Source organism: Phycomyces blakesleeanus, assembly GCF_001638985.1.
Source record: "Phycomyces blakesleeanus NRRL 1555(-) unplaced genomic scaffold PHYBLscaffold_4, whole genome shotgun sequence".
NCBI lineage: Eukaryota > Fungi > Mucoromycota > Mucoromycetes > Mucorales > Phycomycetaceae > Phycomyces > Phycomyces blakesleeanus.
In genome coordinates this window covers 602,325-627,431 of record NW_017265137.1, presented here as the reverse complement: position 1 = coordinate 627,431, position 25,107 = coordinate 602,325, and the positions used below count along the sequence as shown (strand labels likewise).

The window sequence follows — 25,107 nt, the reverse complement described above, 5'->3', positions numbered from 1 at the left end:
ATTATTTTGGTTACTAGAGTGAATAGTTTATACGCACAATTGTTATTAACTATTGATGGTGTGAGATTATGTAAGAAGCAATTGAATCACCCGACAATCTCGTATCCCAAAAATAAATATAAAAGAAAAAGAACTCATTATTTTGCCTAGAATTAGAACCCGATCAAATGTTGCCCAAGTGTTTATTTTATTATTAATATTTTGTTATTTTAAAGAAGCTTGTAGGACAAACCAGGAATTATTACCGTTTTACTGATCGATTTTTTTTTAGAAAACGAGGGCAACCAAAGAATTGATAAAATTATATATATTATATATTGTATATTGTATATATATAAAAGTAGTGTATAATTATACTAGGATATAATCCCATTGTTCATTCTGTCACTTGGAGTTAAAGGGTTTGACGATCTGATTCTTTTGGTGGTGCAGTTTTATTCCTCTTTGGTTAGGAAATACAATGACCTTTTTATGGACCAATTTTTTTTATGGTTATTTAGTTTTAAAACCTTGTAATAAAATTTTATCCTTTAAATTGTATTTGATTTTACTCTGCTCTTATTGTTTGTACATTTTTCACTTGATTTTATTACAAATTATTCATGGTGCATTTATGGGACCACTAGATGTGTAATATGTATAATTGACAGAACATAACACACCACACACTGAATTGTACTGTGCTGTACTGTACTGTATTGATTTTCTTTTAAAAAAAAAGAAAATTTACACTGTGCAATCACGAAAAATAAAATAAAGAAAGAAAGCAAAAGAGAAACCTTTATTTTGTCTAGCGTGTTTTAATGTAGTATGTTTCCAATTCTAATTTGTTTTGATGTGTCAAATTTTAATTATTAAACACAAAAGGGCTCCCAGGTCAGGACCCTACTTTCTATTTTTTCTCTCTCTCTCTTTCTTCTTCTTCTTTTTCTTCTTCTGTCTTTTTCTCTGTTTGAATGCAAGAAAATTTTCATACACTTTTCATGTGATATTTAATTATCTTGAATTTTAATTGTTTTTTTATTTTTACTTTGCTTTATTTTAGAACTGTGTGCTTGTGTGTGTGTGTGTGTGTGTGCATGTGTGAGTGTGAATGTGTGGGTGTGCGTGAGTGTGAGTGTGTGAGTGTAATTGGGGTTGTAATTGTAATTGTAACTGTAACTGTAATTGTGAATTCGTTTCAATTTTTTTGATATGATTTATTCTACATTCTTTTTAATGATTTTGTGCTCAAATGGTCTGGGGTTCCTGGAGTGTCTGAGCGAGGGCACGTACACTAGGATCATAATGATTCTACAAGCAGATATAAATTAATATTAAATTATATTGTATTCACTTATATTGCATTTATTTTTGAAGCTATGTATATATACCTATCTACCTATCTATCTCTTTATCTATCGGTGTATCTGTGTATCTGTGTATTTGTATATATAGATATTTACCTGGTAGAGGAAAAGCTCATACAAGCTTGTTCCAAACGGATTACACAATTCGGGATCTCCCAACAGAGGAAGATAAACGCCACTGGCGGCTCTATCTTCGGATTGAACTAATGCGTCAAGACGACGGTCTTTCTATAAAAGCACAATAATGCAAAAAACAAACAAACAAACAAACAAACAAACAAAACAAACAACAGTAGCAGCAAAATATTAGAACAAATTTTTTTTAAAAAAAAACACCCCCAAGATTTTATCAAATAAGGAAACAAAAAAATAGCTTTTATATATATGTATATGATTTAGTTACCTGTAACAGTCTGTGAATGATACCGAGGCATTGGAGTACAATCTTATTAGGCATGTACAATGCTGACATAGCCAGGCGTTTTGCAAAAGCTGCCATACGATTGATAGGAATCTGGATCGAATTTCCACATTATATCATATAAATATTTATCAGTAATTAATCTTCATTCGTCCATTCTTTTATCAAGTCTTTCCCTTTCCTCTTTTCTCTCTCTCTCTCTCTCTCTCTGTGCGTGTTTTTATATTTACCTGTCTCTTTTTGAGGAACATGAGCTCTAAACTCTTGATCATCAATTCACTCTCAGCATCATGCATTGTATCGGGCTTATCTTCAAGGTTGGTATGGAAACCGGCCTTGAGAAGGAAGACATACATCTCATTGTAGAACTCCTTGAGATCATAGTTGAGTGCCTCACCTACAATGCGTATAAATATAAATAAATTTAAAAGGTAATTAAATAGACTAATCTCTTTCTTTACCTTGACCAGACAACAACTGGAATGCTGTAATAATACAGAGCAGGCGCTTTCTAGACAGACTACCTGCCTTTGTATCAACATTAACTTCCATAGAATGCATAACATCCTTGATTGCATTGAGCAAATCATCAAAAAAGTCAACGTTGATCAAATGAGCAAATCTGGCAAGTCCTTCAAGAACAGCCGGAAGCAAAGGAGATGTGGTTTGTTTTTTGAGGATACGGAAGTAGAATGCAAAGATCAGCTTGAGAGTTTCTGTGTGCTATAGTTTCGCAAGTTAGTAAAGAATGTATTATGTGTATTGTGGAAAAAACTTACATTCTTATCCTTTTCTTCTTTGCTGACAACTGCCTCGGCCTCTTGGAACTCCTTCTCAATTTCACGAGTTTCCTTTCGTGCCTTTCGTGCCTTCTTTGTCAAGAAAGGCTTGTCTTCTCTCTTTCTCTTCTTGTTCTTGTCTTGCTCATCAGCCTGGTTTGCAACAGGTGCCATCTCATCCTTGAGGCGCAGGTACAAGAAAGAGTTGATAACCTTTTCATGTACTGCATAACCCTTGGACTTGATCATTCGAGTCATCATCTTGACAGCATCGAGCGAAGTACGACCAGATTCATCATTGATAAATACAGTAATGATTGCCTGGTTACACATTTCTGCAATCTATAAATAAAAATGCATAGATATAGATATTAGACAAGAGTAAAAAGAAACCAGTCATGCGTGAGCCTAAAGTTTTGTGATCTACAGCATCAAATCATCGCTATTATTATCTCGGAAATCTTGCCTCATTCCACTTCAAGGTGCTCATACGAGTCACTATGGCAACCATGATATTGAGACGGAAGTTAAAGTGTGTCTTGGTTGTCAGCAATTCACACAAACAACGGGTAGCAATCATGGCAGTCTCATAATCTTCATCAATCTTTCTCTCTAAAAAAAGTAAAATAAACCAAATTAATAATCATAGCAACACCCACACCCAAACACACAGCCGTAATAATAATAAAAATACAAAAAATCAACATTTAAATCTATCGATAGGAAACTTACTTGTAATCAAAGACTCCAAGTCCTTCAAGTACTCTTCATAGTTGTGAAGCAATTGTCGCTCGTAGTCTCTCAACTTTTTAACTTCCTTGGAAACCTGGATACCCTCTTCCTTGTCAGACAAAGGACGAATACGGTAGCTGCGACGTTTGAGTACTTTTTTTCTTCTCCCTTTTCATATTATCATTACAGCTATAAATTATCTTACCCAGGAATAATATCTTTATAGACAGCCAATTGAGTCAAAATAACAAGTTTCTTCACAGTTGTGTTTTCATCCTTGAAAGCTTCACGAAGGAATCTCAATTGCCCGGCCTGTCCAACCAAGAGAGAGAAAAATATTATTTAATATCCCATCCAATTCCAAAAATAGCAATAATAATATGATCTCGCTTAAAACTTACACTGGCCTCAGGGTCTTCCTGAATTTCGGATGCCATCTGTGCAAGCTCTTCCTTTTTCTTCATGATATACTGCTTTTTTGTGAGAGCAACTTCATTATCGCTGTCCTCTTTTTCCTCAGCTTCTTCAACGTCTTCTTCTTCGACAACTTCTTCGACAACTTCTTCCTCTTCTACATCCGAATCGTGCTTTTCCTCAACCTGTTTGATCTTTCCACCGGGCAACTTGATGGGCAATTTGGTGTGGTAGTCTTTACGTGTCCACTCATTTGCAATCTTACGGGGTTTTGTCTCGTAATCCATTTCTTCGTCAGATTCGTCGTCCAATTTCTGTGCCTTTTTCTGGGATGGCTCTCTGGTGTCGTAAAGCATCATTTCCTCTTCGTCCATCTCAAGATCGTCGAGATCGGCCAATTCGTCTGAGTCGCCAATTACCTCATCTTCCTCACTATCGTCAGCTCCACTCAAACCTTCTACATCGCTGTCAAGTCCATCTGCAGCTTCAAAGTCGTAATCGAGTTCGTCTTCGGAAGATGATAACTCGGTGGGTTCAGGTACAGGAGCACGAGTGGCTGTTTTTTTGGCGGGACTCTTTTTGGCCTTTTTGGTATTTCTGCATAATTGTTGTTTATTAAAGATGATAATAATGAGTATCGATAAATAATCTTTGACTAAAAAGATATAACTGAAATTATCCAAAAACACATACACACACACACACATTCAAATTCACACAATTGTACTACATACTTTTTTTAAAAAAAAAGAAAATATGTATATGCATATATCTGTGTTATTACCTTGTGAGTTCCTTTGGATCCATAGAGTGTAAAAAGGACTTGAAATCTTGGTTCTCAGTAAAGAACTCAACATCGTCTTCAGAGAATTCGACATCCTCATTGTTTGCGCTTTCGGGAACAGGAACGAATTGACGAGATTTCTCCTAATATTTTAATTTCATTTAATTTTATTAGTAAAAATAATTATAATTATAATAAACACAAAACATTATGATTGAGTTAGGATTCAAATGCGTGCATATGTTTTGTTTGTGTTCTGATTGTAAAGAGTGATCATCAGCAAAGTCTAACCTTTTCTTTGTCTTTTTGATCCTTTGTAAGCTCTCCAGGTTTCTTGTTGTTTTTGGGAGCCGAGTCTTTCTTTCCCTTCTGGGATCCCGTACTGGGTTTAGAGACGGGTTTCTTGCTGACTTTCTTAGGAGGCATGATCGAGATTAGGACAAAGTGTAGATTTTGAATTGAATTTTTTTTCTTCTTCTTTTCTTTCTGAGCCATTTTCTTGACCTATTTTTTGACAAAAGGACGGCTTTTGTGACGGCCCATAAATGTCGATTTTAGAAGCCAAAAAAAGAGGGAGTGTAGTTTAATTCAACACCCCCTCCCCCTTTTATTCTAGTTTTTAATTTTCAAACCAAAACCACCAAAAAAATCTGAAGATTTCGATGGAATGAGCAAAGAAGAAAATTGAAGAAAATAGCAAAAAAAAAAAGAAAGATAAAAGTTAACTCCAATATAACTATGCAAAGGCAAAATTTGTGCTTATTTTTTTTTCTTTAAGATAGGTTGGCACTAATTCCATTTTTTGTGCTTTAGGATTTTATTTTATAATACAGTTTATACATTAGTCGTGATATTTCAAAACACAAAAATCCATGCCATCATACACAAATCAAAAAGAAAAAAGAAAAGGTACAACCTGGATTCCCCACCTTTTTTTTTATAATTTTTTATTTGTAGAAAAAAAATTGAAAATGATTATTGAAATTAAAAATCCAAATGGTTTTTTTTGGTTATTCATTGGTTAGCTTTAATAGAAGTTTTTGAGAAATTGGCGTTGTGTGCCTGAGATTAAGAACTTTGTTTAGTACAATAAAGAGGTGTAAAAAAGAGAAAGAATGAGGGATAGAGACAGAGCAAAAACAAAAGAATATTACAAGCTACACATATTATTTTAGGATTATCGTATCACCATCGTTGTCATGACAACTTTGGTAACCAAGATGAGTTACATTCATACACAGCATAATATAATAAAATACAATACAATACAAAACAAGAAAAGAGCCTGTGTGTAAAAAACAATTACTTTATTCTTGCTTCAATCAATTGAATACAGTTGTTGACCTGCTTGTTCACCTTTGATATATACATATATATATTTATTACTATTGTTACTTCAATTAAACCATCGAGTGAGTCAATTCAACAAAACATTCAACTCCTTCACCCCCCAAATCTTCATATAATTTTATTGTCATTTTCTATATAAAGGAAGTTTTCCATTGTTGCACCTGCCTACACACACATGTAGAATATATGTATCACACCCAAAGATTTTTTTTTGTAAACCTTAAGATTGTTTTTGGAATAACGCACTATTCTATAAACAGTAGTCAAGTTGGCCAACAAACCTTCCTTATATAGAATACACAGCAGCCGTGAGGACCCCCCAACCCCCTCCCCCCATTTTGTGAAATGGCCAAAAAATGTTCCTCATTTGTAAAATCTGTATTACGTAAAATCTGGTCTGAAAAGGTTTGAAATTTTTATTTGAGAAATAAATTGAGAAACAAAAAAGCGCAAAAAAGTGCAGAACTAAAAATTAGAGCAAAAATACCCTTGCAATACTAAATAATAATGTAAACAATATAAGAAAAAACTATGTAATAGCCCAAAATTGTAGTAGTAACGACTGTTTACTACGATGGGAACGGAGGCAGTAAAGAAACAGCAACAGATGGAGAATATCAAAAACTATAGAAATGAAGACAAAGATTAATATTAATAATAAAATGGGACATGTTCAAACATTGAAATCTTACCTCTTGAAAGCAATAAAGAATAGATTCCACTATGACTTACCTAAAGCAAAAAGAAGCACAAAGTTAATAATAGAAAAACAAACTCAAGCTATTAAGATAAAGATATTTACCTTCGCTAAAGAACACAATGGAGCTACTCAAAATGACCGTAATCTAGAAAACAAAAGCATTAGTAAAGGCTTTATAAACCTATAAATGTACTCTGTTAAGAAAAATACCTTGTTTCAAAGTAAAAGGGCTTCTAATAACAAAGTAGATACATATTATATTTATTAGTACTTACTTGAACTAAAAATGAAAAGAAAGAAAAAAGAAATAAAAGAAATATACTAATCCTTCAGTTAAAATGTCAAGTGCGTGACGTCGGTTGGGATTTTTTTTGGGGACTTAAAGTTTTTTTTCTTGGTTTTTATTAACTTAGTATTTTTTTCTACAATACAACACATTTTACAATGAGTGGGAATAATCACGGTCTTTACAAATATTTTTGTAGGTATTGGTCTGATACGGTGCAAAGTACTAAGAAATTGATATTACAGACAGATGAGAGGGAAAAAAACCATAAAATAAGAAACTAGAAAGCTTATTCCAAGAAAAGCCTTATCACCATGAATACCTTGGCTGCTGGCCTTCGCAAGTACGAAAGTCTTTGGTCAATTCTGAATATCCTAAGCCAATACAATCTCTCATTTTTCTTTTTTTGCATTTGCTCTGTCGCAAAATATATTTTTTTCTTTTTCTCTGTCACAAAACTTCTTTTTTTTTTTTTTTTCTGTCGCAAAAGGGTTTATTCTCTTTTGCTCAGTCGCATATAAAATATTTTTGCGAAAAATCTACCCAAAATAGTCTAAGACCCTTTTTTCTTCTGCTTTTCTTATTTTTATTTATTTATTTACAAGTAATCAGCCAATTGAAATAGATATTTTCGTTTGAGTAACTGTCTGAAACTCAAAACTTCTACGTATTTTTTTATTTTTGAGCTTGAACCTTATTACAGCCAATAAGCACCCTTAACTCAAAATTTGGCCAAAAAAATTACCATAAACAGGTCAAAAGTCTTTGGGTGTGATGGAAACCAAAAACCAAAAGCCAAAATTAGTTACATAAAGTAAATTCTTCCAAACGTCAGTCTTTTATAGTCTTTTCTGACCTTATGTATCCATAGCTATATATCCAATATCCAATATCCAATATCTATATCATTCCTTTATTTATTTATTTATTTATTGTTGTTTCATTTCTGGCTTTGAATATTTGTCCAGTCAAAAGAAGAAGAAAAAACAACAACAACAAAAAATTACAGTGGTAATTTTTACTAGTATTTTTTTATAGTCCTTCCCACCCCCACCCCCCCACACACACCCCCTCTCCACTCCCCCCAAAAACCATGAACAGAAAATAACAAACTTCAAGTTCGAAAAACCTTGAGCCTGATTATTTGATTTCCTTCTTCTTCTTCCTTTCTATTACTATAACTATTTATATTGCCGCTGCTATTATTACTTCATACCGTTCTTTTATTCACTTTATATTATTCTCCTTGTCTTTTCTTAAATGCTTTCCATTCCAAAGGAATTAGCAATCCTCAACAATTCTCTTTACTGTGAGAACCAACAGCTAATCATACGTCTAGAAGCCAAACTGCTACAAGACATTCGGCTACTTGATTTATCGCCTACCGAGCTTGCCAATGTCACAGATTATGTGCGCGACAGAGGTGTGGATCCCTAATTATTTATTTTTATTTTTATAAATGTTTATTTTATATTTTAATTCCTTTTTTGGGGAATATTCATACTTACCTATTTTCTCCTTTTCTCTCTCTCTATCTATCTGTAGTAACACTGTTTAGATTTCTAAATGACAGCGACTTTATCGAAGACGTAGCTAGGGAACGTGTATTGGATACAATCCAGTGGAGAATTCAAACTGGAATCGACAAACTTACATGGAATTCACTCGCGAATGAATTTTACAACGGTAGTGGATTTGCCTTTTTCCATAAACACGACCAGCTCGGACGTCCTGTCGCAGTGATCCGTATGCGGCATTTTCCTCAATTCACTGATAAATCCAAAAACCTGTCAGCGTACATGCACCCCTTTGCCTGCTTTGTAATGGAAATGGCTCGAAAAATAACCTGGCAATCAACACAAGAAAGAGAAAACTCTCACCATGAAATGCCACTTGTATCACAAATTGTGGTGATTATTGACATTGCAAAGGCACCCTTTATTGCTGTGGTGAGTACCAACAAATCAATTGAATCAGAAGAGATTGTCATTTATTATCCTCTTTATATTACTTTTGCTCTTGCTTCTTCTTTTTTTATTAAGAATGTGTATATGTATATGTGTTTCGGTTTATTTCTTTCTTAGGATTCTCAATTGATTACTACACTCAAAGATGTCACCAATACAAGATTCCCTGGATTTATTGGATCTGTTTATGTGATGAACTTTGGGTGGATGTATCAAGGTGTATGGCAAATGGTGAAATTGCTGCTGACCGAACAAGCAAAAAGTAAAGTCAATTTTCCGTCATCAAAAGAAGTCCAGCAAGTCATCAGCAAGGAAAATCTTTTAAAAGGTAAAAATAATGAATATATAAATAAATAATATTCGCACGCTGCGCTACACTACACTACGTACGCACACAATACGCCGAGTTTCACAAACTAATCCATTCAATTCAATTTAAACATTTATCGATTTGTAGAACTAGGTGGTGATGACGATTTTCAATGGAGCATCGAGACAGACAATGCTCTACAGTCCCATGGCTGCGGTCAGCCGGTGATACCTTCTCCCATTATGTCCCCTATTATGTCTCCCATTATGTCTCCGCTACCTTCACCGCAACTGCAACCTCAAGAACGATCCCGTAGTCCCTCCATATCATCCACAATATCTGACGACACCTTCTTTGACGCAAAAGAATACGTCTCCAACACACCATCAAACTATCAGACACCATATTCAGCAGAGCTCAGATCATTGAGCTCGAGTGTGTATGCTACCCCTGGAACACTCACACCTCTCCCAATGCCTACGTTGTGCGACATGCCGTGGTCAGTACCAAACAGACAAGTAGTACCACACCAACACGTACAACCAACCTATCACTGGAATGGTCTGCATATGGGCGAGGCATTCCTGACATCCTTTCTCAGCAAGGGGCGCATAAAAAGCAACGGAATATCTGCACTTGCACTTGCTAACCGACTGGCAATGGTCGAAAAAGAACAGCAGCAACAGATGCGACAATTAGGACTCGAAGACGATTTTGTCAACGACCAGGACATCCTGCTCGATTTCCAAGTAGTCTTACCCCACTTTCCTCATCTCTTGCCACCAAACAACCCGCAGTCTAGCTACGCAAGTTCGCCTGTCAGAATGCGTCTTTTGCGATCGGAACAACGTGCGCTACGTTTGGCTCGCCAGTTGTTCAGACTAACCTTCCGTTACAATGGTGCGCTCTATTGGGTTCTTTTGTATATTTTCTTGCGTGGACCTGTAGAACAAAGTGTTCGAAAGGCTCTGGCTCGCATTCTCGCTCAGTCTCCTCAGAACATCGCTTATACAACAGTCGGGATCACAGCTACTGTGGCAGCTGCCATGGGTGCTTCCTTGTCTGCCACATTGAACCAGCGAGATAGCTATTGATTTCTTCTTCATTTATTTTACATCTGAAAAAAAAAGAACTCCTTGCTTTTTAGATTCTACCCTTAGTTCTTTCCTCTTCCATCGCCCCTTTTACCATCTTCCCCTCCCACCTCTCCACTCTGTATACTTCTTTTCTTCTTCTTTTCTTAAATTTATCTACCCCCCTCTCATCCTTCCTCTCCATGTGTTAATAATACCATCACCTCTTCATGCACTTTCACACACAATTATACAATTATACAATCACTATTCTAAAAACAAAACTTGATATCATAATAAAAATACTCTCTCAAGTATATATATATATATATATACATATAATATTATAAAATGGTTTTTTTTTCTTATTTTTTTTAAAGGCTCAAGTTCATAAACTTTCTCTTTTGGAAGCACATCCACCACTTGCTTGGTTTTCCATCCACATAAATCTGTTCTACCAATCGAATGGCAAGTTCCTGACGAAGTTTCTGAATATATTGTTTCATTTGGTCTAAAAATAACAAATAAACTCATAAGCTAATTCGACTCTTTCTTATAATTGATGATCTCTATCCACTTAATTTCCTTTCTATATATATATATAGCTACTGCTAAACAAAATAATGGTAACAATGATTTCTCTACTCACCAGCCTGGTATCTATCAGCTGGAGGGGCATACATGGCGTTCAAGGGGAATCCTGGATCACCGGGAATAGAGAAGCTCGAGACAGCTAATGTGCTGAGCTGTTTCAACGCGTCGCCTTGAGGTGTGAGCTTGTTGAGTTTTCCGAGACACTCGGAAATAAACAGAATCAGATAAATCAAAACACGGTCTGCATTTCCCTTGATTTCAAAGTTACGGAAAAGGCAGTTTGCGCGGAAGAGTTGAATGGCTTCATCGATAATATCTTCACCCAGAATATCAGCTATTGAAAAAAAGAAAGCATGTTTTATATGTGGTTATAATAAATTCATTTTTTTGTTTGGTTTCTCTTCTCTTATTATTACTAATATTCTTATTCATACCAGCACCTGCATTATTTCTAGAGTTTGTTTTGATGGGCAACACAAACATATTGCCAATCGATTGGTAGTCACCATCGTTGAATTTTGAGTGATAGGCCTAAGAATAAAACAAAGAAACAAGGAAGATGAGCAAGACTTGGAAAAAGTACCAATAATACAATAATACAATAATGAATAATGAATAATGAATAAAATTCAGCTGTGTTTTATTTGTGAGTGTAGGCGTGTAGGCGTATAGACATGTGTATGTATGTATTTGTGTGTGCGTGTTTGCCCATTCATATTTTTATTTCATCATTTCTTTCTGCTTAGCATGTAGACTCTGATGATAGTGCAGCCAGTTGACTCGTTATAGTGTTGTACAACTCTTTAGTCGTAATGATATGCGCGAAGAATTGAATAATCAAAGTGACCAAGGTAAAAAAAAAGTAATGGTAGTAGAAGAAGAAAAAGAATGAGTGCTTACCGGCATAACTAATGTAGATAAGGAAATGAATAAAAAATAAATAAATAAGCCGTAAAGAGAAATAAGTACGTGTTAATGAGGCCTTTCAAGGCTAATTACAGCATATTAAGGACCGGATGAACGTACTAATTGAGATAAAGGAGGTAGCTTTTTTTTTATTAATTAAAATAAAAAAAATGAAGCTTGTTCTTGGCTCCCGAGCGTCTTGTTTTAATTGATTCTCAGATATTCAAAGACCACTCCATGCACAGCTGCCTCGAGTGTGTGAATGAATGACGTGGTTCGCCGTTATTTTTTAGCCATCCGATCATCTTCTTCCGTTGTTAGCAAGTGTGTACAAGACGAATACTGGATACAATACTGTCTGTTCATCTATCTGTTGAATAAATATTAAGAGATGACGACTAGAAGTATATTTACTGATCATATAAATTTATTCGCAAAGTACCTGCCGTATATATTCATACAATTGTCCTCGTTTTTTTATTTTTTTTACTAATGCTAATTTTAGTAGTATTAATGCGATTGGCTAACTGTCTAACCCTGACCAGCCTCCCGCACACATACACAAGTTCTATTTGTAGATTTTTATATAAGTTACATAGTTAGAGGCAATAGGTAGTAGTGAGACCTATTGAGGGGATGCTTTAGTCCTTGCTTCCTCTTCTTGCAGCCAAAAAAATAAATCAATTTTACTAAAAGTAAGTCGGGTATTTAATATATAATTTATTTAAAGGTTGAATTTAACTGAAACCATTTACACTATGAGGGGAGGATCAATTAAAAAATAAATAAAAAAAGTTCAACCGAAGATTAGAGTGGATTCGAACCAATAATATCAATTTCAAATTGTCCCTTTCACTTTGAAAAGTCCAACTTTTCTCTCTCTAAAGAATATTTATAATTTTAAATTATGGTAAATGAACATAGTTGACTCCATATGTTATGATAGAACAACATACAGACTTGTCCTTCTTAATACTTCATGTATCTCATTATTATTATAATTATAAAAAAGTATAAAAAAGACTATAGCATTTTGTAGCCAGAAAATTAGTCGTGATCTTCCTTTGATGATAACTGGTACAAAAAGTGGTCTTTCACCATATTATATGCTTTTTCTAAAGGAGCTTTTATTCATTACAAGCTGTTCTACATGTCCCATATCGCTCTATAGCATCTACTGGCTGAAAGTATATCGTTGTATCATAAAAGTAACGACAACAACAAAATATCTTAATAAATATTAAGAAAAACAAATGCTTTTTTTATATACCTATTCAAAACTCTATTTACCTAATAATCGCTATATTTAAATAACACGCTATTATCATTACTCCATAAGCTTCTTTTTCTCCTCTCTCTCTCAAAGGAAATAATTAATAATGACATTTTGACCGATCGGCTTCGTTGAACTTATTTTTTTTTGAACTTCGTTTTCAAAGTTTGAATTGTTTTAAATAGAAAAAAATGTTCAAACACTTGTCCAATAAGATTTCTTAATGACTAAAGTTCGTTCAAACGGTATATGTGTTTTTTTTTCCGAAAAATAATAATAATAAGAACTGACCCCCCCTTATTATAAGAAAAAGAAAAGAAAAAGGCAGATTGGTTACTGATTTTATTGCTGGCAAAAAAATCAAGTTTCATAATTTGTTACGTCATACAATAATCGCTTATTGGACAGTTCCTGATTTAATTTTTTTTTGAACTATAAATTTCTTTAGATCTTTGTTGGAATCGGTTGTCATCGTGATGCCTCAACTTCTCAACCTCAACAATGAGCTCCTTACAGCCATCGCTGGTCATTTGTCTATCGATGACTTGAAAACCTTTTCGATCGTCTGTCACAAATTTGCAATGATTGCCCACGATGATTCAGTCTGGAGAGAGATGCTCTACAATAACTTTGGTATAACCTACAAGCTGCCTGAAGAGACATGGAAGTCAATGTATGCCCGTAAACATGAGGATCCGACAAATAATCGTATGTGCCCACATGTGTGTCGATTGACTCGCCCTGCCCTGGAGCCATACGTTCGCAAGTATCAACAGGTACTGAATTGGTTACCCAAGAATCTCAACTGCACAACATGTGGACAGAATCAGCATCATGCTGGTGTTTGCATGTACATGTGGCAAGGCAACACTAGACTTCGTAAGTAAAAAAAACTTTTATAAGCACTTGTTGTATTGTGGGTATTTCTTATATATATCTATATACTAAATTACCTTTCCTATTATTATTATTATTATTATTTTAAAAAAAATTATAGGTTGCAGAGATTGTGCTTACAAATTCCACACTACTTTCAACGATCGTCGTGGTATTCTTTTCCGCTTACCGAGACTTCAATTATTTTGCTTTGCATGCTCTCGACAGGTATACATCACACTATCCTGATAATATCTATTTATTTTATTGTATATTTATTAATAATTATTTATATGTGTATCTGTGAATTATTTATTACAGTTGGGTGAGACTCGAGGTGATTCAAGTGAAGCACATTTTGTGCATGGTATCCTCAAGACATTAACACACGACAGCGAGATCGGCCAGGAATCCTTAAGACAAAAAGAACAGTGCCTGCGCGAACGTGAATTGTATGCTACGGATGCTGATCGAGCCTCTGTTCTTGAATCCGACCCTCACTATTACTTTGTCGATCGAATGTGGCTGACGACCTGGTTCTTGCGCACATGCGATGGTGATATTGGAAAGGGCCCTATTCCAAATCACACCCTGGCTGGACCAGACGATAAATTAAATCCAGATGCAAGACCTCGAGGAAACTTTGCAGGTGGTATCAGTATAGTAACACCATACCTATGGAAATATTTGGTGGACACCTATGGTTTGTCTGGAAATGTTTACACATCAGGTAATAATTATGGAACAATCAAAGTGAAGTGAAGCAAAGTGATTATATTATATATATATGTGTGAGTGTGTAAGCAACAACAACTCAATAATGCCCTTTTATTTATAGATGATATCAAAGGTCCCGAATATTGCGAGTTACGCCAGTCAATTGCAGACTGGAGACTGAATTAGATTTTCCCTCTTTAGAAGAAAGAAGAAGTGTACATTCATCATAGAAAGATTAATAGTCGCCTGCTTTTACCTTTGGTTGAGTGTACAATTAATACCCTGCATAGTACTGAATACGCACCACCCAAACATAAGCATACGGATAATAATAACAATAAAAACAAATCATATTACTATATATACAGACTACAACTGAAGGAGAGTACATCAACAAAAGAGAGAGACAGACAATACTTTGAAAGTTTATCCCAAAGTGCTACAATATTCTGATTTGTTTCTGAATATTTTAAATTGGTATCTTCCAATCACGTTCGGATAGGTAAATGTATGTATTACAAATGAGTTTCTTTTCTGCATAATCGATGTTTGTACTGAAGTACAAGCAAGAAAAAAAACTGTTTAGACTGAAGCTGTTGTAGAAAAAGGGATACTATTTTTTTCGGTTTGAGCCTAGGCGATCTATCCGTAGGATAAGGCGTGGAGTTGAAAGAAGTTATATTTTGTTTTTAGGCTAATGAGAATTAATTTTTAGACAAAAGAGAGGGTTTTGGATGGTTTGAATTTGAACAATTTCATGAATTGTGGAAAATAAAAGAAAACCCCGATACCGATTTGGTCGGTGAAGTCCCAAACACTTGGTAATCCAGCTTGCTAAGCGTAAACGGAATTGATTAATTCATTGTAGACTTTAAGGCTAAGCATATTTTGAGAGACATGTATATTTTGAAGTTTTATTTAATCTGCTTTAATGAGTTGGCTGTAATTCACTTTCTACATATCTTTTAGTGCGAGTAAGTGAATGAGGGAGTAATTGAGTAAAGGTGTATGTACTTGAATTTTCTCCGAATAATTAAGGTCTTTTGAAACAAATAATATGTTGTCTAAATTATCTTTTTCTTGGTCTGTGTGGTATCTGTTTGCCTGTCTTTCTTTTTATTTTTAGGGAGAGAATACAATGATCTTTAAAAGAACGCAGCCAGCTTAGAAATTCCTTAGGATTTACACTTCCTGCGTGTGTGCGTGTATGTGTGTAAAAACCGAGAGCTGTCAAAGAAACTCTATATATTTTTTTATTAGCCCTAGAATAAAGTCGGGTACTTGAATATCGATTTAAAGTTGCAGAAGTTTGAAGCATCTTCTCAAAAGAGCGCCTTGTCACATCATTTACTCCTAAACCCACCGAGAGTTTGATATTCTTAGCGAGGAATGGATAGTGGTCAGAGTATCAACAAGTCACTGTTTGATCTCTTTCGCCTACGTCACCCGGCGCTTTTGACTGGGCTTGGGTATAAATGGAGATCTTCTTTGTCCGCCTCTTAGATGATTACTAACCATGAGTGAAAAGACATTTGAAAAAGGCGTTTCTGCTCCCACCACCAAGCTTGACGGGAAAAATCTCCGAATTGCTATTGTCCACACTCGCTGGAACCACACTCTCGTTCAGAATTTGTACAAATGTGTTCATGACACCTTAATCAACAAGTACAATGTTCGTCCTGAGAACGTGTTCACCGTAAGAATCATCACTACCAAAATAAATAACGTCAAACTGATTAAAAATATGATATACAGGACACTGTTTCCGGTGCATACGAGCTTCCTATGGCCGCCAAGCAACTTATTGACCTTTCAAAGGCCCAGGCTTCCGAGACTGCCAGTGACTTGCTCGGCTCTCCTTCCCCTCAACAGCCCAAGCCCGGAAAGAAGACTGGTCCTTTTGATGCTGTTATTTGCATTGGTCTGGTTATCAAGGGCTCAACAGCTCATTTTGAGTACATTTGCGACGCTGTAACCCACGGTATTATGCGTGTACAACTCGACACTGGCGTACCTGTCATGTTTGGTGTCTTGACCTGCTACAACGACGAGCAGGCTATTGCCAGATCAAGCACCGAGGAAGGTTTCCACCATGCAGAGGAGTGGGCTGCTGCCGCTGTCGAATCGGCTCTCAGATCCACCCGTAGACTGTGAACTTGATTATCTCTTGCTTTAATACACATACATATCTATATAAGCTTTAAGTCAAACAAAACCAAAGAAAGATAGACAAAGTGTCTGCGTAGACCATTCCAAAAAGTCGTCAAAAAAGAATGATGATGCTGCGGCGCTTTAAACAGCGAAGGATAAATCAAGCCTTTCCTTCTCCTTTCTACTATTTTTCCCTCTTTACTTTTACCTTTCCCCCCCCTCTTGTGTGCGTACGTGCGTGTGTGTGTTTAAGTGATCAAAATGTCAGAAGATCGCCTGGAGCTTATTCGCTCCAACATGATGGGCAGTAGTGGAGTAGAGGAGAAAGTTGAAGGTACTAATTACTTCAATCTCGATCACACTATACATTATTCCTGATTCACACATGGCAATTTAGTGAACCAACGACATCTCATCGATAAGATTCTCGCAAGATATTCTGCAGAGTATGTTCTATACAGAGAGCTTATGCAAAATTCAGGTCTGTGCATACTGCACCCAAGTCTTCTTTTAGGCCTCTTGACTAACCTTCTGTAACTTTAGATGATGCCTCGTCTTCTTCTGTCCAAATTATGTTCCACTCTGCTGATTCAGCAATAGACTCCAAAGTCCCTAATTTAGCGGCCAAGTGCAATAGAATAACTTTCAAGAATAATGGAATGCCATTTAGAACTGAAGACTGGAATAGATTGAAGCGTATCGCAGAAGGAAATCCCGGTAAGACATATACATATATTCAGTGGAGTTTAAACTCATTCGTTTTACAGACGAGCAAAAGATTGGTGCATTTGGCGTGGGTTTCTATTCCTTGTTCTCTGTCTGTGAGAGTCCATTGTAAGTTGAATAAAATTCATCACGTAATATGGTCCATACTAAGCTCTTTTTCGCTATTCTCATTATCATTATTATTATCATTATCCCGTTAGCGTTTTCTCTGGATCACAATGCATGGCATTCTATTTTAAAGGAGATCAGTTATTTGCCAAACGTGCAGACGTACCTGATACACAAGTCAATGAATGGACATCGTTTTTGATGGACTTGCGTGAACCCATGGAGATGCCTGATTTAGATGATTTTGCGAAATTTCTGACAACAAGCATGGTTAGCCAAGAAAGAAAATAAGATATTTAATACGCAATCTCATTGTTTTGTTGGGGGTTCCTTTTCATTTTTTTAGGGATTTACGGCCAATCTTCGTCAAATAACGGTCTATTTTGACCAACACAAGATCTTTGAAATTACCAAAAAGACTGCCGAGCCTAGAGCCATGGTTGTAGATCCACAAAGACTTCACACCGTTACTCCAAAGAGAATGTTCAGCATTACGGGTGTGGATATGCGTAAACTTCAACTTGATGCAGAAAAATACACTCCGCCAACAATGTTCACACCTTTCGCAAACCTCATATCACTATCTAATAGTAAAGCAAGAGACTCTAGTCAAAACTCGGGATTACCAGTGGAGAAATCTAGTATTTTTTTGAGTGTTATTACTGCGGCTCTTTCTGTAAATGTTCCACGAGACTTTGAAAAGGAAATGGAGAGAGCGACAAAAAAGAAGCCTCCAAAAACCACAAAATTTCAACTTGTTTATACTGGAAAAGATGAGCTCGATGCTTCCGAGAATAATAATAAGATCTTTAAGGATCTCATGCCATTTCCACATCAGGGACGTGTATTTATCGGCTTTCCGACCCATCAGACCACTGGTTGCTGTTCCCACATGGCAGCTAGATTTATACCCACAGTTGAGCGTGAAAGCATTGATTTTGCTGATCGGTATATTAGTGTGTGGAACAGAGAGCTTCTGGCTGCCGGAGGCTTGCTTTCGAGGCTTGTGTATGATGACGAAATGGATCAAATTGCTCGACTATACAAAGAGCTTGTCGGCTGTACAGATATTGTAGACAAGTCCAAACATGATGATGGCATAGACAGTGCCAAGCATATGCTTGAGAGCCGTGCCTCTCATGCTCTACGCGCCTTTACTTTCCACCATTCAACACCGAGTCCAATTGTAGGAAAGGAGCATGAGAACAGATTTTTCAATTCTAGCAAGGTGTCCCTTCAACTTATGACTTCTCACGGGATTCAGAGTATCACAGCAGCCAGAACACTCCCAGAAGATAGTTTTATCAGTCGAAGCGTTACAGAACTTTTGGATGCTTTTGTAAAGACAGTCCCAACTCTCACTTCTTCTTTTACAAGAGATTGCAAAGAAGGTCTGACAAAGTTGACAGGATTTGGGCTTCTTCAGCCTCTTGGGATGGGTGATATTCTGAAAGAGCTTAATACGCGTGCACTCAATGAAGACGAAATGGTTGCTTGCATGAAGTGGTGGGTAGAGTGCAACAAAAAGAATCCCTCTATTCCGTCCGCCTTTATAGAAAGTCTTGATATTACTGTAAAGAACCGTTTCCTTGATGCTGCTATATTGAATTGCAACGGTGAAAGACTCTTAACCTTGTCTGCAGCAAAATGGTGGGTGAATCCAAAGATTATCCCACTTGATGTCAAACACCCTGACACCACACTGCCTTTCAACATAACCAAAAACTTTGTTGGACCTGATTTGGGCTCTTATTTTGGGTAAGTTATATGTATTGATTGTTTTGTGGGAGATTTTATATATCCTAGATTCTTATTCGCTAAAATTACTTGTAGTGACTTAAAAGAGCTACCTGTTCTGGAGTGGGTACGGTTTATAGCCAGCAAAAAGGAACTGGAGGAGTCTCCTGTATTTGCTGAACAAGTTTTGGCTATTTCTTCCCGCGGATACCAACACTCTTCGGTGAGCGCCCAATCCGGAATATCTTCAATTCTCCAGAGTAAGACGTGTATTCCGACAAAATACGGAATGAAACTCCCGACAGAAGCCTATTTTACAAGTGTGAATCTATTTGATGACCTCCCAATTGTCAACTTTAAAGCACCCAGAACCATTACTGATCAATTTTTGACTTCACTGGGTGTTAGAAAGGTAAATATGTATACTAATATTCTTTAGATTACACTTTATATATAGTATATGAGAAAAGAATACAAAACAAAAAAACTGACAATGTGACAAATACTATTTTGTAGCATGTCGAACTTCAAATGGTTTTTGACAGACTTGTATCAGAAGGAAGTTGGTCTCACGTCGAACTTGTAAAATATCTGACGTCTGTTCAGACAACATTATCTTCTGTCGAATTAGCCAGGCTGAAGGCTTCTCAAATATTTACAAAAGAAGGAGAAGAACCAAGAATTAAAGAGTTTATGAAAAACACTGGGCGCCTAGGCGAGAACGGGAAACCAATTTCCGAGAAACATAAGAAGAGTATTCATCGTCGGTATAAAGCAAGTGATCTATATGCTCCAACCGAAGCTTTACGAACTCTTAACCTACCCCTAATTCAATGGGATAACCGCTGGCGTCAATCAAGTGAGGAAGTAAAGTTCCTCGAGAAGCTCGGATTACAAACAAAGCCTGTTCTTTCGGACCTCTTACAACTTGCGTCACCTGCAACAAATAACCAGTACCTACAGAATAAAGCATTGAGCTATTTTGTTGACAATTACACTCAATACAGCAATGACTACAATCCATCCACCATTGATATCGATTTTATTCCTTGTTTAGACGGAAAAACATACACGTCTCCGAAGAACTGTTTCACCAACCCAGAGGTACAAATACTTGGTTTTTATGCTCTTCACCCCGATCTTGCCTCTGTGAGAGAAAAACTCGGAGTTTTGGAAAACCCTAATGCCGATCGTCTTGTAAGCGCGTTTTTGCAAAATGTCGGCCAGGAATACAGTGAAGTCAAGCGTATTTTTGAATATATGGCCGGTAGAATGGGAGAATTTAGCTACACTCATTGGCAAAAGCTGCGGCAAGCAAAATTTGTTCCTGTTCTTGACAAGAGGAATGAAAATGATTCAACAAGCAAACCTATAATGTTGGTTGTAGAACCAACGCAATGTTACTTTGAGTCTGAGGAATCAAATTTTCACAAGGAGCTTTTTCTTTACGTCAATTTTGGACAACTCGCAAATTCGTTTTTAAGATCATGCGGAGTGAAAGACGAACCAACAACGATAGAGCTGGCAGCTATGTTGGTTAAAGATCCTCAACGTTTTTGGAATCTCAGTGGTGGCGGTGAAAGATACCTGACTGTATTGAGACAGATTGCAGGACAATACTACCAAATAAAATCTCAGCGAACTCTACTTGCTGAAATGAAATCTACTGCATTTCTTGTTGGCTTAAAACGGAGTAACATGAGTGACAAGTTATTGGGCGATGAAGAAAAAGAAGATAGGGATGATTTTGATGCTGAGAAGGAAGACTTTGTTCAATATCGTCTTGCCAAGGCTTCCGATATATTTATCAGCGATGATACTATGGGGCAACAGATATTCTCACCGCTATCTGCACCAATGGAGCCACTTTTGGAGGAATTTTATGCAAATCTAGGAAGCAGTCATTTATCAAAGTAAGTACAGCCCTACACATTATAGTTTAACGCCTTTTAATTTTAGTAATATGCCATTTCGATAGAAACATCAAAGAGTCGTACACATTTCGGGATGCTATTGGAGCAACCGCCCGATCAAAGGCAATTGCAGAGGCAATTTTAGAACGTACACCTATTATTATTTATCAGATGATGAATGATAATCCTCAACGTCAAAAAGAGCTTTTACACGACGAGATTTATGTCAAGCGTAATTTAAAGGCAAGTAGCTATAACACTTTAAAGAGAATATGTCCTAATTTCTAGGCTTAGGTCATACAAGCTAAAGAGCTCAAGATGCTCAGACTATTTAAGCACACGGGAGAAAAGCATGTTCAAACTACAACAGCGTGTGCAGACAGAAGCAGTTTCACTGTATACATTGCTGGCACCGGGGAGATCGACTTTTATGACGTTTCCAACGCTCTTTGTACTTTACTTTTTGCGCGCGTCCGATTCAACGATGCCATTATTGTTGAGAGATATCTTACAGCAAGCCTGAACAATTTGCGGCGAAAGGGTGTTCCAGTGGACCGTATCCTAAACATTCGCAAGAATATGGAAAAAGTGAAAGCCCCAGAACTCACTAAAAGTCAAATGAGTCCACAGGAACGTATATCACCTCAAGAAATGGATGAATATACAAAGAAGGTTATGGACGTTTTTGGGGATTGTCAAGAAGGATATATTCGACAGTTACTTTCCCAGCAGCGAGAGAACCATGTCGAAAATGTCATCAATCAGTTGCTGCAAGATGATTATCCTCGAAAACAACTCACGAAAGAAAAAATTAAACCAGACGAGTCAAATGTGGCGCCACCCACTATTCAACAGCCCAAACCATCTGAAAGCAAAAGAGCTACAAAATTATTAGATAGAATCTGGTCACCATGGAGTAAGCCATCCCCACCACAGCCTCCTCTGGAAACAAAACCAGTGGAAACCATTCAACCGCCAGAACCTCCAAAGAAACCAAAGCTGCCTAAATCAGAAACGACAATTACACCAAATTATACCGAAAACATTAAGCAAAACTTGAAAAAGGCCATCCACTCATGTAAACCATACTCTGACCAGACATTATTTTCACCCCCTCGTATCGACAAAGTTGTTGAATCAACCGACTACTGCGATTCCACTTCCGGGAAAAATTTGACATATGTTGGAAACATTGCTGGGATGGACTTTTATGTGAACCGTGGCATAAATCCAGAAGACGTTTTAGAACAGTACGGCCATGCAATGTCTCGCTTTACAAGTATCTCTGGAGTTCTTTCCAAAGTCTTTAATCTCAAAAAATCAAGCCTGCATATATTTTACGACACAGAAGGCACAACTATTGCTTTCAACACGAATGCTAGTTTGTTTTTGAATTTGCGGTTCTATCTCGCCTTACATGAACCAGAGTCAACGGAAGATATAAAGCTGGTTAAAAGCAAACGTAAAGAAGCATTGATCTATTGGTTTATGACAATTTGCCACGAGTTGGCTCACAATTTTGTTAGTGAACACAATTCAAAGCATGAATTCTATATGTCTTCATTTGCAGAAGTCTACTTGGAGGCATTCATTGCCTCTTTGGCTAGTTCTAATACACCACTCATCGGAGAACAAGACGCTACGGTGAACAGTTCTTCTGAAAATTGATTTTAAAGCTTTTCTAATAGTCTCTATTTTTTTCTCTGTGTGTGTACGTATGTTTAATAAATGTAAACTTGCATGCTATCCGTTTTAATGGATATTCATTGATCTCAATCATCGCCAAGTGAGAACATTATGCTGAGAAAATAAAATGTGTTAAATAATAATTAAGATACTTTTTCTTCAAAAATAACTGATACATATGTAACATCCGTTTTTTTGTGAGTAGATAAAAGTTAGTCTACTATGTGTTGCACACATTACAATTAAGTAAATATAACAATACAAATCTCACGATCTAGAGAAAATCACATACTACACACTGCAAAAATTATACAATTTCACTCTCAGAAACATCAGTCACCATAGGAGATTTTTGATATCAAATTTGGAGATATTTTACTCACATATATTTTGATTGGTCTATATAACCCAGATTAATCGGGATATCGAATTTGACCCATTTTATAAGACTTGTCAACTACATAAGGTAATTTTAAAAAGGCAAGTATCCATAAATGGACTCTCTCAATATTTTGGCAAAACTGAAAAATGACTAGGTGAAAATCACAATTTTTTTTATTGAATAATTTTTTTTATTAATAAAGATAAAAAAAAAATCAATATTGTCGATTCGAAAACAAGGAAACAAAGAACCAGTAGGAGCCAAATTTACTGAGATTCATGACAAGCTTGTGGTTAAATTCTGTGTGCATATCAAGCTTACATACAATCTTCAGCTGATTGAGTGGAGTAGATGCATCATTGGAAACCCTTTGCGCGAGGAGGTAGTTGTTAACTTGAGCATGGGGACTACTCTCAACTCGATAGTATTCTACTCTCAAAGAGGAGACCTTTCCAATAAATGAACGGACATGTTGGTCTCTACTCTCCTTGAGCATGAACACTGCAAAGGTATTGTCACAGAGTGCTTTTGCTATAATGTCATCAGTGTCGTTATTATCAGCAAAGTCTCTTGATCTACCAAACAGGATATTCTTAACATTGTCGTTAAAGTTTTCTTTAAGAAATTCTGCCGTGGAATTACCATACTTCTCTCTCATTTTGTCTTTGCTCACCCATGAACCACCATCAATGATATGTTTCATTGCAGATTGCTTGGCGAACTTGAGACATATATCTCTTGAGGTGTTTAACCTATTGATATGCATTAGGTGTTCACGGATGTGTTTGTTAAACTGCTCATCTTTTTTGGTCTCATAGTGTAGAGCAGTTCCAAATCTTTATAGATTGTCAGGCAGATGTGTGAGCAGGGGAACCTTGGGCTTCGAGGAATACGGATTATGTCCTTCGATTTCACAGGTAATGTCATAATGATGCAGTTATTTGATAAGGCTTGTAACTGCCTTTTCAACTTCGTCGATATACATATTATAATCATACCTTACTGCTCTAACAAACACCAAGGAGCAAAGACAGCCAAGACGGACAAAAGATGGAGTTATGAGAGAGAGTATACTATCATTTGCAAATTCTGTAACTAAGATAGCGGGTAGAATTTGCAGAAGAACTTTGTAATACCTCCCAAGGAATGAGCCATAGTGTCGTAACTCTCGAGTGAACTTTCTTGACATTCCTTGAGAGTTTTCATAATCCTTGAGGGCTTTGGACAATCTAGCCATTTGGTTAGGATTTTTCTTTAGTACAACCTTTACCAAATCATTGACTAGATACTTAGCAACTCCAAGAAGTATGTTATGCAGAGCTTCAACTGGAGTATCTATTGATGGATCGAATGACTGTAGTTCCAACAATGCATCTGTTGCCCTAATTGCGAAGCATAGATCACTTGCTGTCAGAGCATTTCCAGTCGAAGAAACATCTGGAATAGTCGATCCACGTCCCGAGGTAGACGCAGCAGTAAGATAGTGTGCCTTTGTTCTTGCTGTGTGTCTACCAGTATAATACGAAGAGCTTTTGAGATTGGGCATGGATCTTTGTAAACGGACATAACATTTGCAGCATGGGTACATACTTGTTGGCGCGCGCAAACCACATAGTTCAGAATGGCATGAAGTATCTGCCTCAATCCAAAGGAGTGGTGATGCTACTAAGACGTTTTTGTTGTCTTTGGCAGAGAACATCACCAGTCTGTTTTTGAGCCTTTTGAAATCTTCGACGATTTTAGGAAACAAGGACATCCCACTTGCCCCCTTTTTCGTGGGAATAGCAGAGAGAAAGTGGATGTTTTCAATTGAAGACTTCTCTTCGTAGGAGAGAGCAGCAAACTTCATTGACCAGCTTTCGTACGGGTTATA

General features: G+C 36.6%; 8 protein-coding genes across 8 annotated transcripts; 4 read left to right on the top strand and 4 right to left on the bottom strand.

Moving 5' to 3' along the window:
• Window positions 1–1,230: 1,230 nt before the first annotated feature.
• PHYBLDRAFT_154540 (hypothetical protein) lies at window positions 1,231–3,982 on the bottom strand (the record flags this gene model as incomplete). The annotated part of the gene is made up of 10 exons (XM_018433335.1): window positions 1,231–1,293; window positions 1,446–1,577; window positions 1,753–1,863; window positions 2,001–2,167; window positions 2,232–2,493; window positions 2,550–2,884; window positions 3,042–3,161; window positions 3,282–3,418; window positions 3,487–3,593; window positions 3,683–3,982. 10 exons carry the CDS (start codon window positions 3,980–3,982, stop codon window positions 1,231–1,233), a joined length of 1,734 nt encoding a protein of 577 aa, XP_018295454.1.
• A 2,263-nt stretch (window positions 3,983–6,245) lies between these two features.
• Window positions 6,246–7,211, bottom strand: PHYBLDRAFT_164327 (hypothetical protein; the record flags this gene model as incomplete). Its single annotated transcript, XM_018434989.1, has 7 exons — window positions 6,246–6,326; window positions 6,400–6,453; window positions 6,522–6,556; window positions 6,632–6,674; window positions 6,805–6,809; window positions 6,973–7,040; window positions 7,138–7,211. 7 exons carry the CDS (start codon window positions 7,209–7,211, stop codon window positions 6,246–6,248), a joined length of 360 nt encoding a protein of 119 aa, XP_018295453.1.
• Window positions 7,212–8,075: 864 nt separating this feature from the next.
• Window positions 8,076–10,186, top strand: PHYBLDRAFT_60546 (hypothetical protein; the record flags this gene model as incomplete). Its single annotated transcript, XM_018440658.1, has 4 exons — window positions 8,076–8,238; window positions 8,361–8,764; window positions 8,900–9,110; window positions 9,240–10,186. The coding sequence occupies 4 exons, from the start codon at window positions 8,076–8,078 to the stop codon at window positions 10,184–10,186; spliced, it is 1,725 nt and encodes a 574-aa protein (XP_018295452.1).
• Window positions 10,187–10,483: 297 nt separating this feature from the next.
• PHYBLDRAFT_131123 (hypothetical protein) lies at window positions 10,484–11,760 on the bottom strand. Its single transcript, XM_018429405.1, has 4 exons — window positions 11,660–11,760; window positions 11,194–11,290; window positions 10,815–11,093; window positions 10,484–10,676 (listed from the first exon to the last, which is right to left on the bottom strand). Exons 1-4 carry the CDS (start codon window positions 11,663–11,665, stop codon window positions 10,540–10,542), a joined length of 519 nt encoding a protein of 172 aa, XP_018295451.1. The 5' UTR covers window positions 11,666–11,760; the 3' UTR covers window positions 10,484–10,539.
• A 1,654-nt stretch (window positions 11,761–13,414) lies between these two features.
• On the top strand, window positions 13,415–14,717 carry PHYBLDRAFT_164324 (hypothetical protein; the record flags this gene model as incomplete). The annotated part of the gene is made up of 4 exons (XM_018434988.1): window positions 13,415–13,817; window positions 13,936–14,042; window positions 14,136–14,544; window positions 14,653–14,717. The coding sequence occupies 4 exons, from the start codon at window positions 13,415–13,417 to the stop codon at window positions 14,715–14,717; spliced, it is 984 nt and encodes a 327-aa protein (XP_018295450.1).
• Window positions 14,718–16,068: 1,351 nt separating this feature from the next.
• PHYBLDRAFT_93121 (hypothetical protein) lies at window positions 16,069–16,661 on the top strand (the record flags this gene model as incomplete). Its single annotated transcript, XM_018443818.1, has 2 exons — window positions 16,069–16,227; window positions 16,287–16,661. Coding segments are annotated over 2 exons (534 nt in total), but the record flags the coding sequence as incomplete, so codon positions are not given.
• Window positions 16,662–17,078: 417 nt separating this feature from the next.
• PHYBLDRAFT_16637 (hypothetical protein) lies at window positions 17,079–22,834 on the top strand (the record flags this gene model as incomplete). Its single annotated transcript, XM_018435409.1, has 11 exons — window positions 17,079–17,163; window positions 17,226–17,399; window positions 17,450–17,516; window positions 17,609–17,786; window positions 17,863–19,274; window positions 19,350–19,665; window positions 19,770–19,942; window positions 20,009–21,166; window positions 21,232–21,391; window positions 21,461–21,754; window positions 21,884–22,834. Coding segments are annotated over 11 exons (4,968 nt in total), but the record flags the coding sequence as incomplete, so codon positions are not given.
• Window positions 22,835–23,448: 614 nt separating this feature from the next.
• PHYBLDRAFT_141297 (hypothetical protein) lies at window positions 23,449–25,083 on the bottom strand (the record flags this gene model as incomplete). The annotated part of the gene is made up of 2 exons (XM_018430561.1): window positions 23,449–24,070; window positions 24,233–25,083. 2 exons carry the CDS (start codon window positions 25,081–25,083, stop codon window positions 23,449–23,451), a joined length of 1,473 nt encoding a protein of 490 aa, XP_018295447.1.
• Between the last annotated feature and the right edge of the window lie 24 nt (window positions 25,084–25,107).